The sequence below is a fragment of the Sycon ciliatum genome, chromosome 5 (assembly GCF_964019385.1).
Source record: "Sycon ciliatum chromosome 5, ocSycCili1.1, whole genome shotgun sequence".
Lineage (NCBI taxonomy): Eukaryota > Metazoa > Porifera > Calcarea > Leucosolenida > Sycettidae > Sycon > Sycon ciliatum.
The window spans coordinates 23,823,843-23,836,567 of record NC_088647.1 but is presented as its reverse complement, the minus strand read 5'-3'; the positions used below and the strand labels follow the sequence as shown (position 1 = coordinate 23,836,567).

Below are 12,725 nucleotides of genomic sequence, written 5' to 3'. Positions count from 1 at the left end.
CGCCACCACCCTCTATGGATCGTGCCGATCCATGATCCATGATCCATGCCGGCAAGCCGAATGCATAGTCCAAGTACCGGTGATTTACTACTCAAGTGCCCAAGTACAAGAACGCTCTCACTCACTTGGCCATAGCTCGCTTCTGCTGGCTCTTGGACTGCTTCGTTCCCGGCTTCACGTTGGGAACCGGTACGGGCTTATCTGTCAAGGAAACATGGCGCACAGACACACAAAAACTGAGGCTTACAAGCACAGGCAATTTTAGCTGCTTGCGGTTAGGGGCTATCCGACATTATCGATAATTTTCACGAAACGAAAATTTTAGTTAGGACCCTCCCCCACCCACCCCACTGAACGAAAAATAGATGACTTGACAGCAAGAATGCCTTGATGTCTCACATGTCAATATTTTTCAAAACGAAACTCCCCTTGACCCACCCACCCATAAACGAAACTTTTTCTCTTCGGTAAAAGATCGATACTTAATATGGACGGCCCCTTAGCAAGCGCGCATGCATCAGTGGGAAAACATTGTCCCTGGAAGTACTGGTTTATAGTCCACATGAGTGCATACACATGTAACAGAGAGACTTCAACACACGCACAGACAAAACTCACAAAACTTACAAATCCCATTTCTTCTCACAGAACGGTATTTGCGCAGAACTGCAGTGTCTCCAAACATTCTCGGCTCCCAACAAAAAATCACGGTTCGCATCGAGTTTTCTGCATCCGTAGGAACGCCACCACCCTCAAGGATCAAGGCACAGGTGCAGCTCCTAACATGGTGGGAGGTGAGGAGATCAGACCCACCAAAGTGGTGAAAGACTTCGGCTCCCAAACTATGACTGTCGAACCAGGGACCCTCACGCATGGTCTGCAATACACTCTACTAGTAATCTCTCTATCTTACCTGCTTCTGCCAGACAAGCGTCGAGGATTTCGTACGCCGAGAGGAATCGGAACGGGAACTGCCGGCTGTTGGCAACAGCGTTCTGAAACAAACAGGGTGACAAGGAACGCGGGGGTCGGCTCATTACAAACCGTCACGTGTCAGTAGATACATTTCCAAAGAACACCTCACAAAAAGATGAGGGGTGAAGAAAAATATTACACACCGCTATAACCCCAAGAGTGTGCAACTCTGTACATGGGGATCCACGCGGCGGAATTCCAACATTACGTCAAAAATGATGTACAGTCAAATCTGTCGTAAGCGACCGCCCCTTGGTGCAAGAAAAAGCGGTCGCTTACGGCAGATGGTCTCTTACGGCAGATGTATGGTAAATCCGGCATACCAGGTATATGCTTCCATGTACTCAAATCGACGAGGATAAATGTGATTTTTAATATCATTTTACTAGTATTGGATATTCAACGACGACCATACCCGTATAGTACGCGTATGCGACACGGCAGTAGATCGACACTGCCTGGACTTGAGAGCTACAGCACAGCCTCAGTACAGGCCAGGCGCCAGTCGATCACACTTGCAAGACAGCGCATTTTCACACTTTGCAGTTGACAGCGCACTGGCAAGTACAGTTTCGCACCTTACTGAACCTGGGTCGCGGTCGCTTACAGCAGATTTGAATGCAGCCACCGTGCATGAAATCGCGGTCGCTGGTCGCGCACAGCAGATGGTCGCTCTGGACAGATCAGTTTGTATGTGAAACCGTCGGTGCACGGAAAATCGGTCGCTAACGGTAGATGGTCGCCTACAGCAGAGGTCGCTAACGACAGATTTGACTGTACATGTTCGTTGCGCGTGTACTACTCACTGGTTCCAAGCACCGCGGAATGCGGAGTTTTGTACAGCTGTGCCTCAGCAGCATGACGTAATGTTGGAATTCCGCCGCGCAGTGGGCCTACAGCAGCCAGACCCCAGTTACATACTCTTGGGGTTATGGACTCTTGATTAGGCCAAAACAAAAAATAGGCTTGTTTCCGGTCGGCAACCCCTCAAAAAGGAGACTTGGTCGCCCGGAATGAAACTTTTTTTGGACACTTTTTTTGGTTCCTCAATCGTTGTGGTATTGATGGACAAGAGCACCTACACATGTACATTGTACATATATCATGGCAAGGATCAATGTCAGAGTTGACTGACTCACTGCCTTCTTGTACAGCCTGTGGTGTATTCCTGTTTTCGTACATCCTCAGAAATCAAGCAAACAGTTCGAGTCCTTCCAGCTCCGTTATTCTAGCTCGTATCGACCCCGGCGGGTTTCGAGCCGACAGCTGGGAATCTCTGCTACCTTGTAGGTGTTTCGATTGTGGAATTCGGTTGAGATTTGACTGAGTTATGACTCGTTGAGTGCACTTGCATACATGGCATTGCCACCGTTTGTATACATTTGGGACCAAAAAAAGTTTCAGAATTCGGAAACAAGGTCATTTTTTGTTTGGGCCTTATAAGATTTACTTACTCGATTGGACAGCTTCTTGATGACCCAATCGTGGCTCTTGGGGTCCATGCCACTCAGGATCATGTTGCGGATGTTGCGCAGCATGGCCATGAACGGCAGCTTGTTATGTGCTGAAAGCAACAATGCACGCAAACGTTACCAGAACACACACATATATACATACACCGCTTGTACTTGCTCAATGCCATGACTAGTCACACGGGTCTCCCTCCAAAGACGGGAGAGAGATTCAAAAGGAATCTCGGAAAGATGACTCAATCGGCTATTGAACCGCCCATACACACACACACACACACACACACACACACACACACACACACACACACACACACACACACACGCACATGCACACTTTCAAAGCTCATCACAGAAAGCATGCCGTCTACGGCCAAAGCTACGCACAAACAAACAATAACGATCCCTTGACCATCTTGAATTCTGTTCAACAAATCTTCTCAAGAGCAATGACAGAGCACAGTGCATGACTCACCGATCAAATCCTCCCAAACAGCCGCCTTGTTGCCGCGACTGGACACCTGTGTTTCCCACGTCTCGGGTGTCTTGAGCTTCATGCGCTTCCCGGCCATGTCCTGCAAACGACGTGGAAAACATGATAAGAAAATGACTCACTGGTGCCTACTGTTTGTTGTGCATCGCAATGCATGTACTGCGCTGTCTTTTGTACACGGTTCTCTCCTTAAAAGCCTATTTTTCAATACAAGCCTTGTTGTCCAGATGGATCATCGACAAGCACGCCAGGCTTTAGTGTTGACAAACATTACGTTACATAGAACAACAGTGGAGCATGGCAGGGGGGGGGGGGGGGGGGGCTTGCTGTTGATGGCACCATAGACGATTTTTGGGGTGCAGCTTAGTGCCATACATATATGTACACAACAACACGTCAGCGGAATATAAGCCTGATTGGACCAGAGCCCTAGCCCTCCTACAGACCTTGTAACAATAACACCAGCATTCATACGTGTCACCTTTAGGTATCAGAGAGAACAAAGTCATATGCGTAACGTTACTAACGTACCGGGTCCCAAGTACCGTCCAGCCGAGTCCGGTAGAAGCTGTCCAGATCGTTGGGATACCTGCACCAGGGACACGCAAGAGAACACAATCATGGAGACGCTTAGAGAACCCAGCAGTGTGTATATGTACATGTACTGTCGTGGACATTGAAATTTCCATGGGATGACCGGGGCCGGCGCCCTTGCTGCTTTTTCTACATGCACTGTTGTAGTTCACGTACATGCGGGAGCTTTTTCACTTTTCTTTCTTGCTCTTAGCTGAGCTAGGCTTTCAGAAATTTCAGCAAACGAGTCAGTGTGCCAGAAAGTCAGAATCAGAGGACTTGGAAAGGGGACAGCGTTCTCACGATGGCACCATCGCCAATAAGAGTACTGTCGTGGACATTGAATCTTTCTTCCTCTTAGCTGAGCTAGGCTTTCAGAAATTTCAGCAAATGAGTGAGTGCGCTAGAAAGTCAGAATCAGAGGACTCGGAAAGGGGACGGCGTTCAGAGGGCCAGCTGGTGACCATGGTGACGGCAAACTACTCACTTTTTACCGAGCAGCGCCATGACGAAGTTGACCGGCTTGGTGATGTGGATCTTGCGGATCAGCTGCTTCAGCGTGAACGTCTGCGCGACCAGCTGCTTGGCCTCCAGGCGCCGCTCTTCCAACTGCACGGAAACCAGCAAATACCCAGAGCTGAGACAGGCGCAACACAGGGGCGACGGACACGCTACGGTCACTACGGTACTAATCATACCACTTTTTGCCCAAGAACCCAAGTCACCGCCGTGAGTCAATAAAATACACTGATCTGGGCTCTAAAAATTCCAAATCGTTCGGCTCAGCAATTCCTCCCCCACGAGTAAATTGTCCTCGAGATGGCTGACTGTACCACACTAAAATACCTTCCTACGTCCCTGGAATACACAGTGCGAATGATGTCACACTAGGAACCATCCCGGCGAGCATGCTAAGATCAAAGAGAATTTTGATACGCGCGCGCGCGCGCACGCGAGTGAGCAAACAGAACAACAGTGCACCTACGGGAGTGAGTCAGCACATCCTCACTTCTAATTCGGTTCTTCTATTCAAGTGGCAACACACGGGAGATGCCCATCCACGAGGCCTGTTCAATTTTCAACGACAGTGAAACCTGTCTAAGACGACCGCTCAAGGGACCTTTAAAATGTGGTCTCCTTATTCAGTGTCGTTTGACTGGAAATAGCATCCCTTGGTCCTGGCTGCAGTGGTCTTCTGGGACAGGTGATCGCCTTATCCGAGTGGTCGCCTTGACAGGTCTTGCTGTAGTTTCTGTCATTCCATGCAAACTCAAATAGAGCACTGCTCAATGAAATCCGATCAAGCGAGTCAATGCCACGCCGGGTGCTGTGCAGCCCTAGACCTGCAAACACTGGGATGTGAAGTGGTTCATGGCTACGCAAACGTGACTCGCGTGATCGGATTACATTGAACAGCACAGTACAATGTACTGAGCAGTGTTCCCAGAGCTACCATCCTCACAAAGCTGACTTCTTGATAAACGTACCGGCGTCTCTGGGACCAGAACGTCTTCATCAAACTCGGACTCGCTGCCGGACGAATTGTCGCTGCCGCTACCGTCGCTACTGTCACCATCACTGCTTTCGCTGGGCCTTCCAAAGTACTGGCTACGAACCATATACCCTCGTCCTCGTCCTCTCCCTCGCCCTCGTCCGCCTCGGGCACCACGACCCCGACCACGACGGCCCCCGTCTTCATCCTGCCCGCCCTTCTTGGTCTTCTTGACCTTCTTCCGTTTGTTCTTGGACTTGTCCTTGTTGTACTTGGCTGCATAGCAAAAAAGACACACACACACACGCACCGACACCGGCACAGGCACGCGCGCACCCACACGAGCGTGCGCAAAACGCACACACACACATACACACACACACACACACACACACACACACACACACACACACACAGACATGCTTGCACTCACTACCATGCACAGTACACAATCAACTCATCACCTGCAAAGGATAAGCAAAATGTGATGAAAAGGTACAACACTCCCGATTCTCAAGCCTACAAAATAGTACAAATACGTGTTGTACACATTTTGATACTGCGTAGACTGTGGTGCTACCGGTAGTACAACTACTACATGTACTATGATGGAGTACTGCATTGTACTCACGGATCACCAGTGCACTACTAATGTCTCAACGGATTAGCGACTAGAAACTTTCCCGAAAATGAGTCGATCGTTAAATTCGCTAGGGTTTTTACGTCGCTAAAATTACCAGTTCAACAGTAATATTATTGCTATGACCGATACTGCATGCAATGTATGCGAGTGGGGTGTCAAACGACTCTGCACGCCGTGCACATACGCACTGCATACATGTAGCTGGCTACAGCTCCTGAGACACAACATCAGCCGCATGATTTCCTCACGATCATGGAGGCATATTTGGCAACTTGTACAAGCAGAACTCACCAAACAACACTGGACAAGCTAGTTCTTCACGAAGAAGTAACCACCCTGTTCTCCTCTGACACCACTTGATTTTACATCAATCACTAAAACCGATGCAAAAAGAATGTAATAAAGGTCTTGCGAAATAGAATTTGATCACTATAGGCGATATACTACTATAGACGATTATTACTATACGCGATAACTGTGTATACTTAGTTATGGCAAATGAAAATAAATTTGATAAATCGATCACTATAGCCGGTATGAAGAGTAGATAAACAAGAGTGTGCAACTCGCGGATGGGTAGGCCCACGGCGGAATATATTGTTGACGTAATCTTTTCGACGACGCACGCGCTGCAAGTCTTTCGGAAAGTTTTACCTTGTGCACTTGGCCCGGCTTTACACTACAAGGTCGGTGCCCAGCACGTGCTCACACACTGCTCTGCGGCAAAATGCGCGTTTCTCTGAAAAAAGGTGACATCAACAAAACATTCCTCTGTGGGCGGGGGTATCTGCAGATTGTGCAGGAGAGATCCGGAGTTGCACACTCTTGTTTATCTACTCTTGCCGGTATATTACTATAGCCGGTATATTACTATAGCCGCCAACCTTACAGGCAATACTGACTGTACACAGCTGGAGACATTGGGACACACACAGCTCTGTGGGACATACACAGCTCTGTGGGACATGTAAAGCTTTGTACTATATTCACTGCTTACCAAGCTGGTACTCGTCAAAGTCTGGAAACTTGTCCGCCATGGCACGGCGCAGAGCAACAGGCAGAGCGCCGTAGTTGAGCGAGTTATCATGGAAAGACTGCGGTGTATAAGATAACACACACACACACAGTAACAAACACAGACAGGGACACACACATACACAAGCACACACACACAGTGTAGGACACACACACACACAGTGTAGCACACACACACACACACACACACACACACACACACACACACACACAGTAACACACACACACAGTAACACACACACACAGTAACACACACACACAGTAACACACACACAGTAACACACACGGCGACACTTAATTTAAACACTCGTACTTCACCCTGGAATAGTCAGTGCGCCTTTTACTACGATGGTCAAATGAACGTGATATACAGGGTAGATATCTGTGTTCCGTGACAAAATCTGGGTGCGGATTATACTCCAGAAAATACGGTAACCTAATTTTTTTAATGGCTAATGGCCGTACTGCAGCCACTTTTCACATACTGTAAGACCAGATATTTTAACGCCAATTAAAGTTAACGATCTCCGGATTTTGGTGGGTTAGCGAGGTGAAATTCTAACGAATTCTGTCTCAAAACAGGCAAATGACTGTACACGTACGTACATATCGTTTTGCACATAACGACTTCAAATGTTAACGGGGTTTTTTTTTAAATCGTTAAATCGTAAGAATTAAATGTTCGTTAACACCACTGGTCTTACAGTACCAAGTTAGTTTGTAGATGAACTCACCATGTACAGCTCGGCTACTTCGATCCAGTCTGATGGCAGGCGTATGGAGCTGCAGAAGTACTTCCTCAGATACGGTCGGCACAGGATCACGTTGCTAGACAGCGCCAGAAGAAAGTTGGCCGTGGTGCGAATGTTCAGCTCGCAGCGCGCGTACAGCGCCAGCTTCAGCACAAACTCGGCGTCGTACTTGACCAGCGAGCTGGTCATCGCGACGAGGTCGTGTCGCGTGGGGTCCGACTCGTTCTTGAAGTTGGGCTGTCGGATAAGCGAGCCTGCGACCGTGTTGATCAAGGTAGCCTGATGAGAATAGCACACAGAGGACGCAACACACAAGCCAGCCAAGACACATTTAGACAAACTTATGCACACACACACAGAGGCGATAATGGGAACGTCTTCAGAAATCCTGGAAGAGATAGGAATCTAGATCGCCATGGATAGAGAGGTCTTTATAAACGGAGGCGTGAGCATACACCCGGGGGGTATCTAAGTGCCAGGTGAGCATCCTGTCTCCCCCCCCCCCCCTCCCCCACATACACGCGCGCATGCGCGCACACACACACACACACACAAGCACATGCATACCCACCCACGCACACACCCTAACACTCCCCCCCCCCCCCCCACGCACACACGAGAACAAGCACATGTGCACATGTACTCACACCCACGCACACACCCACTCCCACCCACACATACACACATCATGCCAGAGTGTGGCTCCATAGGTTGGCATGGCACACCACTGTAAAATCCAATGCGGATGGGAAACTGGCAAAGAAATGCCGACGCTATCTCTTTGTACATTAACATAATTTCCCACTGTGTATACGTATGTTGTATACATGTACTGTAAAAGCAGAAATTTTCGGTGGTGTAATATTTTGGGTTTTCTCCAAAATCGGCGGTTCGGTAGAGGGAAATTTTCGGTAAAACCCGTTCTTCAGGTAGGGGTACTAGTACTACATGTATACAGTATCGGTTGTACCGAAATTTTCGGTGCGTTTTATTATCGGTAAAAATTGTCGGCACCGAAGTTACCGAAAATAAAACACCACCGAAAATTTCTGCATTTACTGTATGTACATGCAATCTGGCTAAGACCAATACTAAAGGCCCAAAGCACTCCCCCCTGAGCTAACATCGGCACACGGCAGCGGTCAACTCACCTTCAGCTGACCAACATGCACCAGTGGTGACTCAATGGACACCGACGATTGCTCCCGGACGGTGAACAACTTGCGCTTCATGCCGCGTCGCTCTGTCGACACCGCGGCGACTGGGAAATCGTAGTCGGGCAGCTCGATGACCTCGCTAGCCGGCATCGATTCCCAGCGGTGGTGTTCGTCGCCGGATTGTTTGCTGCTGTTGGCATGCTTCGCTGCGTCTACTCGTAACCGTTTGGCAGAGGAAGTGCTCGACACGGTGGATGACAAACTGCTTGATAACATGTGACTGCCTGTGTGTGAGCTCGAGTGTGAACCCTGTCGGGACGTGACGGTCGATGGTGTTGACAGCTGAAGACCGGCGGTGATTTGGCCGGCCAAACCAGCCGGGGAAAGCGACGACTGTGTCCGAGATGAGAGTGAACCGCCGTGTGACGTAAGCCTGGACGAATGTAGCAGCGGGTTGGCAAGGCTTGCTGTCTGCGGCTGCGGTGATTCAAGGTCCATGGGTGTTGCGACCCCAAAAGCAGGCGTGCCTGTTCCGCCAGTTGAAGCGTGCGACAGCTGACGGCCCATGGCGACACCTCCGTCGGTCGAATCATTACCCGACTTGTCTTTGAGCTTCGTGCCCGTGGACAGGCTGAGCAGGGCAGTGGACCGCTTGTCCCCTTCCAACGACGAAAGGCGTTGTGTTGTTTTAGGCCGAGCCGCAATTTGGGAACTCAACAGCGGCTGCGTTGAAGTACCGCTTGAGCTCAGCAGAGTATTCCTGGTCGAGCCCGGGCTAGTTCTTGAGGAAAGAAGAGTAGATGAAGTAAGAGAAGTGCTTAGCAGCGGGTTGCTTAGCTTGCCCGCAGTTGAAGGCGGTTTTGCCAAGCCTCCGGACTTGGCTTGCTGCGGAGTCGCAGCGTCTGATTTGGATTTGGCATTGGTGCGAGCTGACGACAGCAGGGGGTTGTGCAAGCTCCCGACGCCACCTTTCTGCTTCTGGCGGTCCATGGTGGACCACGCAAAGCAGTCTTGTGCTCAGGGTAGATTCTGCTACAACCAATTCCTGCGTGGCTCAATTCAGCAACCCATGACCGAACGACGGAACATGTGAACTGAACTGAAGTGAAGAAGAACAATTTCTCGACATCGAACTGTTTGAGTTTTTCTGTGGTGGAACACCCATGTGCCGCGCCGGGGAGGCGTTCTGGACCGGTAAACCAGTAAACAGTCTTTTCGCTGTACGGACTAGACAGTCGTACAGTGTGTGACCATGGTGACATGGGCTCCGTATTTGGCAAAAAGAACAAATCGACTGTTTCGTCAATCAGATGCAATCACAGAATCAGCTGATTTCATCATTCTTGTCAAAATACTCCCTGCACAGGCTGCAGTTTATAGTTTTCTGCTTCACGAATAACGTTATTCGTGAAGCAGAAAACCATGTACATGCCATGGTGTACAAATGGATCATCATGGGAGGCCGAGGACACAGTCGCATTGACTAGTCTGTCCATAATTGTGCATTGTATCTAATTACTTTAGCCATGCACTACTTTTAGTACTAGTACTTCAGTAGTGACTATGATGTCAGTATGAACCTGAGGGTCATGGGGTGTGGGTAATGCCACTGAATGAATCCCATGCCTACTATACGTGTACTCACTACAGTCAGGAGTATGCACTACTACTACTACTACTACTACTACCAGGAGTAATGGTTATGTACACTTCTTGAATCGTTGTACATGATTGTTTAACAAAGAGAAAATTTTTTTTTTTTTTTTTTTTTTTTTTTAACAAAGAGAAAATAACCCCAAGTGATCCCAAGTCACAAGTGTGCAACTCCCCAGATCGGAGTACATGCACTACAGGTACCCCGCACTTCCGGTGTGCAAAATGCCACCTTTCTATGAAAAAGCGGAACCAACAGCAGTGATTGGAAAGGGCCTGCCTGACGCATAGCATCCACACAGAGGGTGTTACACAGCACTTGATGTAGCGTAGATAATTCTCTGTGCGACAGAAGCCTCGGCCTGCCCAAATCGCTAACGGAAAGAAAAAATATTTAAAAAGCCTACAATGAACGAAATGAGCTTCAAATGCATGCACATAGCCATTCAGTCATCCCTATTGCCGTAGCAAACATTCAACAAAAGATTTAAAACAAAACGACGCAAGATCTAAAACCGCAACCGCTGGTACCCCGGTCAGGGACAACGTGCCTGGCCATAGCTGTTGATTAGAACACAAATAAACAAAGCAATGGTGTGATCAGGCACACCTGACCCCTAAAAACAAGTAGCTTCTGCTAAACAGTCAATCAGCACGGCAGCCAGCTAATGGCGGAGGACACAAACAGTCAGTAGGTCCGATTGGTAACAATTAACAATATGAAACCAGGTCAAGTCAATTTTTCCAGTAGAGAAGGACGCAGCTCCCGGGTTATCAGGCTGCCGTAAAGCGGAGTGAGTAATGTTCCTTGCGGACGGAAGCGCCAACTTTCCAGCGCCACACAGGATGATCTGCAGGAGGCACTCTGCCCTTGCCGAGGAAGGAGGAGAAGGTCACGGCTTCCACAAGCTGACTATCGCGCACCAAAAGTCTTGGACGCGTCTCCGGTATTGCCGAGTTCAAAGAGAAAGCGGACGGAAGATGTCCACCCGGTCCTTGCGAGCTGCTTTGCTGTGCCTGAGTCGGCAAGCTAGAGGATGAGGATTTGCTGTATTTCTGCTTGGAGGTGCTGGCCCCACGCACCTTGCCCTTGGCAGTTGTCTTTATCCCACTGCCAATGAGCGGAGGTGCTAATAAAGCGCTGCCTCCATCACATGCGGACGATACTGACTGGGTGGCGCTGCGTGACGTCGATGCGTAGAAATGGTCCGCACTCGGGGCATCATACAGGCCTGCGCTCGCCAGTGGCTGCCGATGTGAGAAACGCTCCGGACCGGTCATCGGCACAACCCACTGCATGGCTTCGTGTTCCGGGGAGTACTGTCGCTGGAACTTAACCACCAGGCTATTACTATTGTTGTTGTTGGGAGCGTGCGACGAGTCCATCAACGATGGCGATACGCATGGACTCAGTCCGTGTGGATTCCCATCACATATTGCTGACACACTGCCAGTGTACTGTTTCAACGAGTCACGTTTTCGCTTCGCCGCCGGACATTCGGGATCGGCTGACTCTGACGCGCTGCTCTGCTGGTCGTAGTCACACAGGCGCTGCGGTCGCTTCACGACACGAGTGCGTGTCATCACGTCCTCGTTGCTCTCCGGAGAACGGGCGAGGGGCGCTAACTGCGGCTGCTTCGTCTCGCTGGAGACGGACGTGCGCACTGGAGCTTGAATACAATTGACATCACGGCCGACCAGGTCAGAGCGTAAGAGCGACTGCATGCGCTTCAGTTTGAGTGTAGTTAGTGCGTCGTCCGACAAACTCGTCGTCGGACTTTTGCATTGTGAACTTGCAGCCAGAGAGGCTTGCGCTGTGGACATGTAAGGTTGAATGGTAACATCAGCCAGTACTTTGTCCAGAGAGGATGCGGGGAAGACAGACACTCGCGACGTATTCGACGCTACCAAGCCAGCCTCACGAAGTTTAGCCGTCTGATCTTTAGCAGTTAGAACGAGAGGCACTCTAACAGTTTCCAAGCGCTTTCGCAGCCACGTTTCGGTCAAAAAGAACACATCCCGGAAATCTTGAAGCAGAAACATTTTTCCACCTGCATGATTGACGATGTATTTCAGAGGACGGCCGTGGACATAAACTTGCCCACATGGCGCAATGCTTTCTCCATCGGTGGTATTACCGATATCACCCGACTCTGCCATTTCTACTAACAATTGACCACTTCGAGAGAGAAACCGAGCACAACAGGAGTGCCACCAGAAAACAAAATAATCAAACCTTTCAAAAGTACCACATGTGGATGCGAAATGGAAAGAAAAGGCGGCAAAAAGAAAAAAAAAGAAAAAGAAAAAAGTCTACAGCACGAGGTATTCCCAGGCGGTCACCCATCCAAGTACTAACCTCGCCCGACGTTGCTTGACTTCGGTGATCGGACGAGAACCGGTATTTTCAACGTGGTATGGCCGTAGACGAAAGAACAGGTGCTACCAGCGGTTATGTAGATTGTACTGTAGTATGGCTTTGC

The 12,725-nt window shown here is 49.4% G+C and overlaps 1 protein-coding gene and 1 non-coding gene across 2 annotated transcripts in view; both read right to left on the bottom strand.

The window, feature by feature from the left end:
* The window catches only part of LOC135818108 (telomerase protein component 1-like), a 42,477-nt gene extending 32,768 nt beyond the window's left edge, over positions 1-9,709 (bottom strand). The window contains exons 1-10 of the mRNA XM_065331435.1: positions 8,584-9,709; positions 7,415-7,711; positions 6,643-6,739; positions 4,998-5,278; positions 3,998-4,119; positions 3,469-3,526; positions 2,920-3,019; positions 2,430-2,539; positions 914-995; positions 126-201 (exon numbers count right to left, since the gene is read on the bottom strand). Of these exons, the coding sequence (XP_065187507.1) occupies positions 126-201; positions 914-995; positions 2,430-2,539; positions 2,920-3,019; positions 3,469-3,526; positions 3,998-4,119; positions 4,998-5,278; positions 6,643-6,739; positions 7,415-7,711; positions 8,584-9,579 (2,219 nt within the window). The 5' untranslated portion in view covers positions 9,580-9,709. The remainder of the gene's footprint in view (positions 1-125; positions 202-913; positions 996-2,429; positions 2,540-2,919; positions 3,020-3,468; positions 3,527-3,997; positions 4,120-4,997; positions 5,279-6,642; positions 6,740-7,414; positions 7,712-8,583) is intronic.
* A 2,843-nt stretch (positions 9,710-12,552) lies between these two features.
* LOC135818641 (5S ribosomal RNA) lies at positions 12,553-12,671 on the bottom strand. The gene has a single exon (XR_010553741.1). It is a non-coding gene; the product is annotated as a 5S ribosomal RNA (ribosomal RNA).
* Between the last annotated feature and the right edge of the window lie 54 nt (positions 12,672-12,725).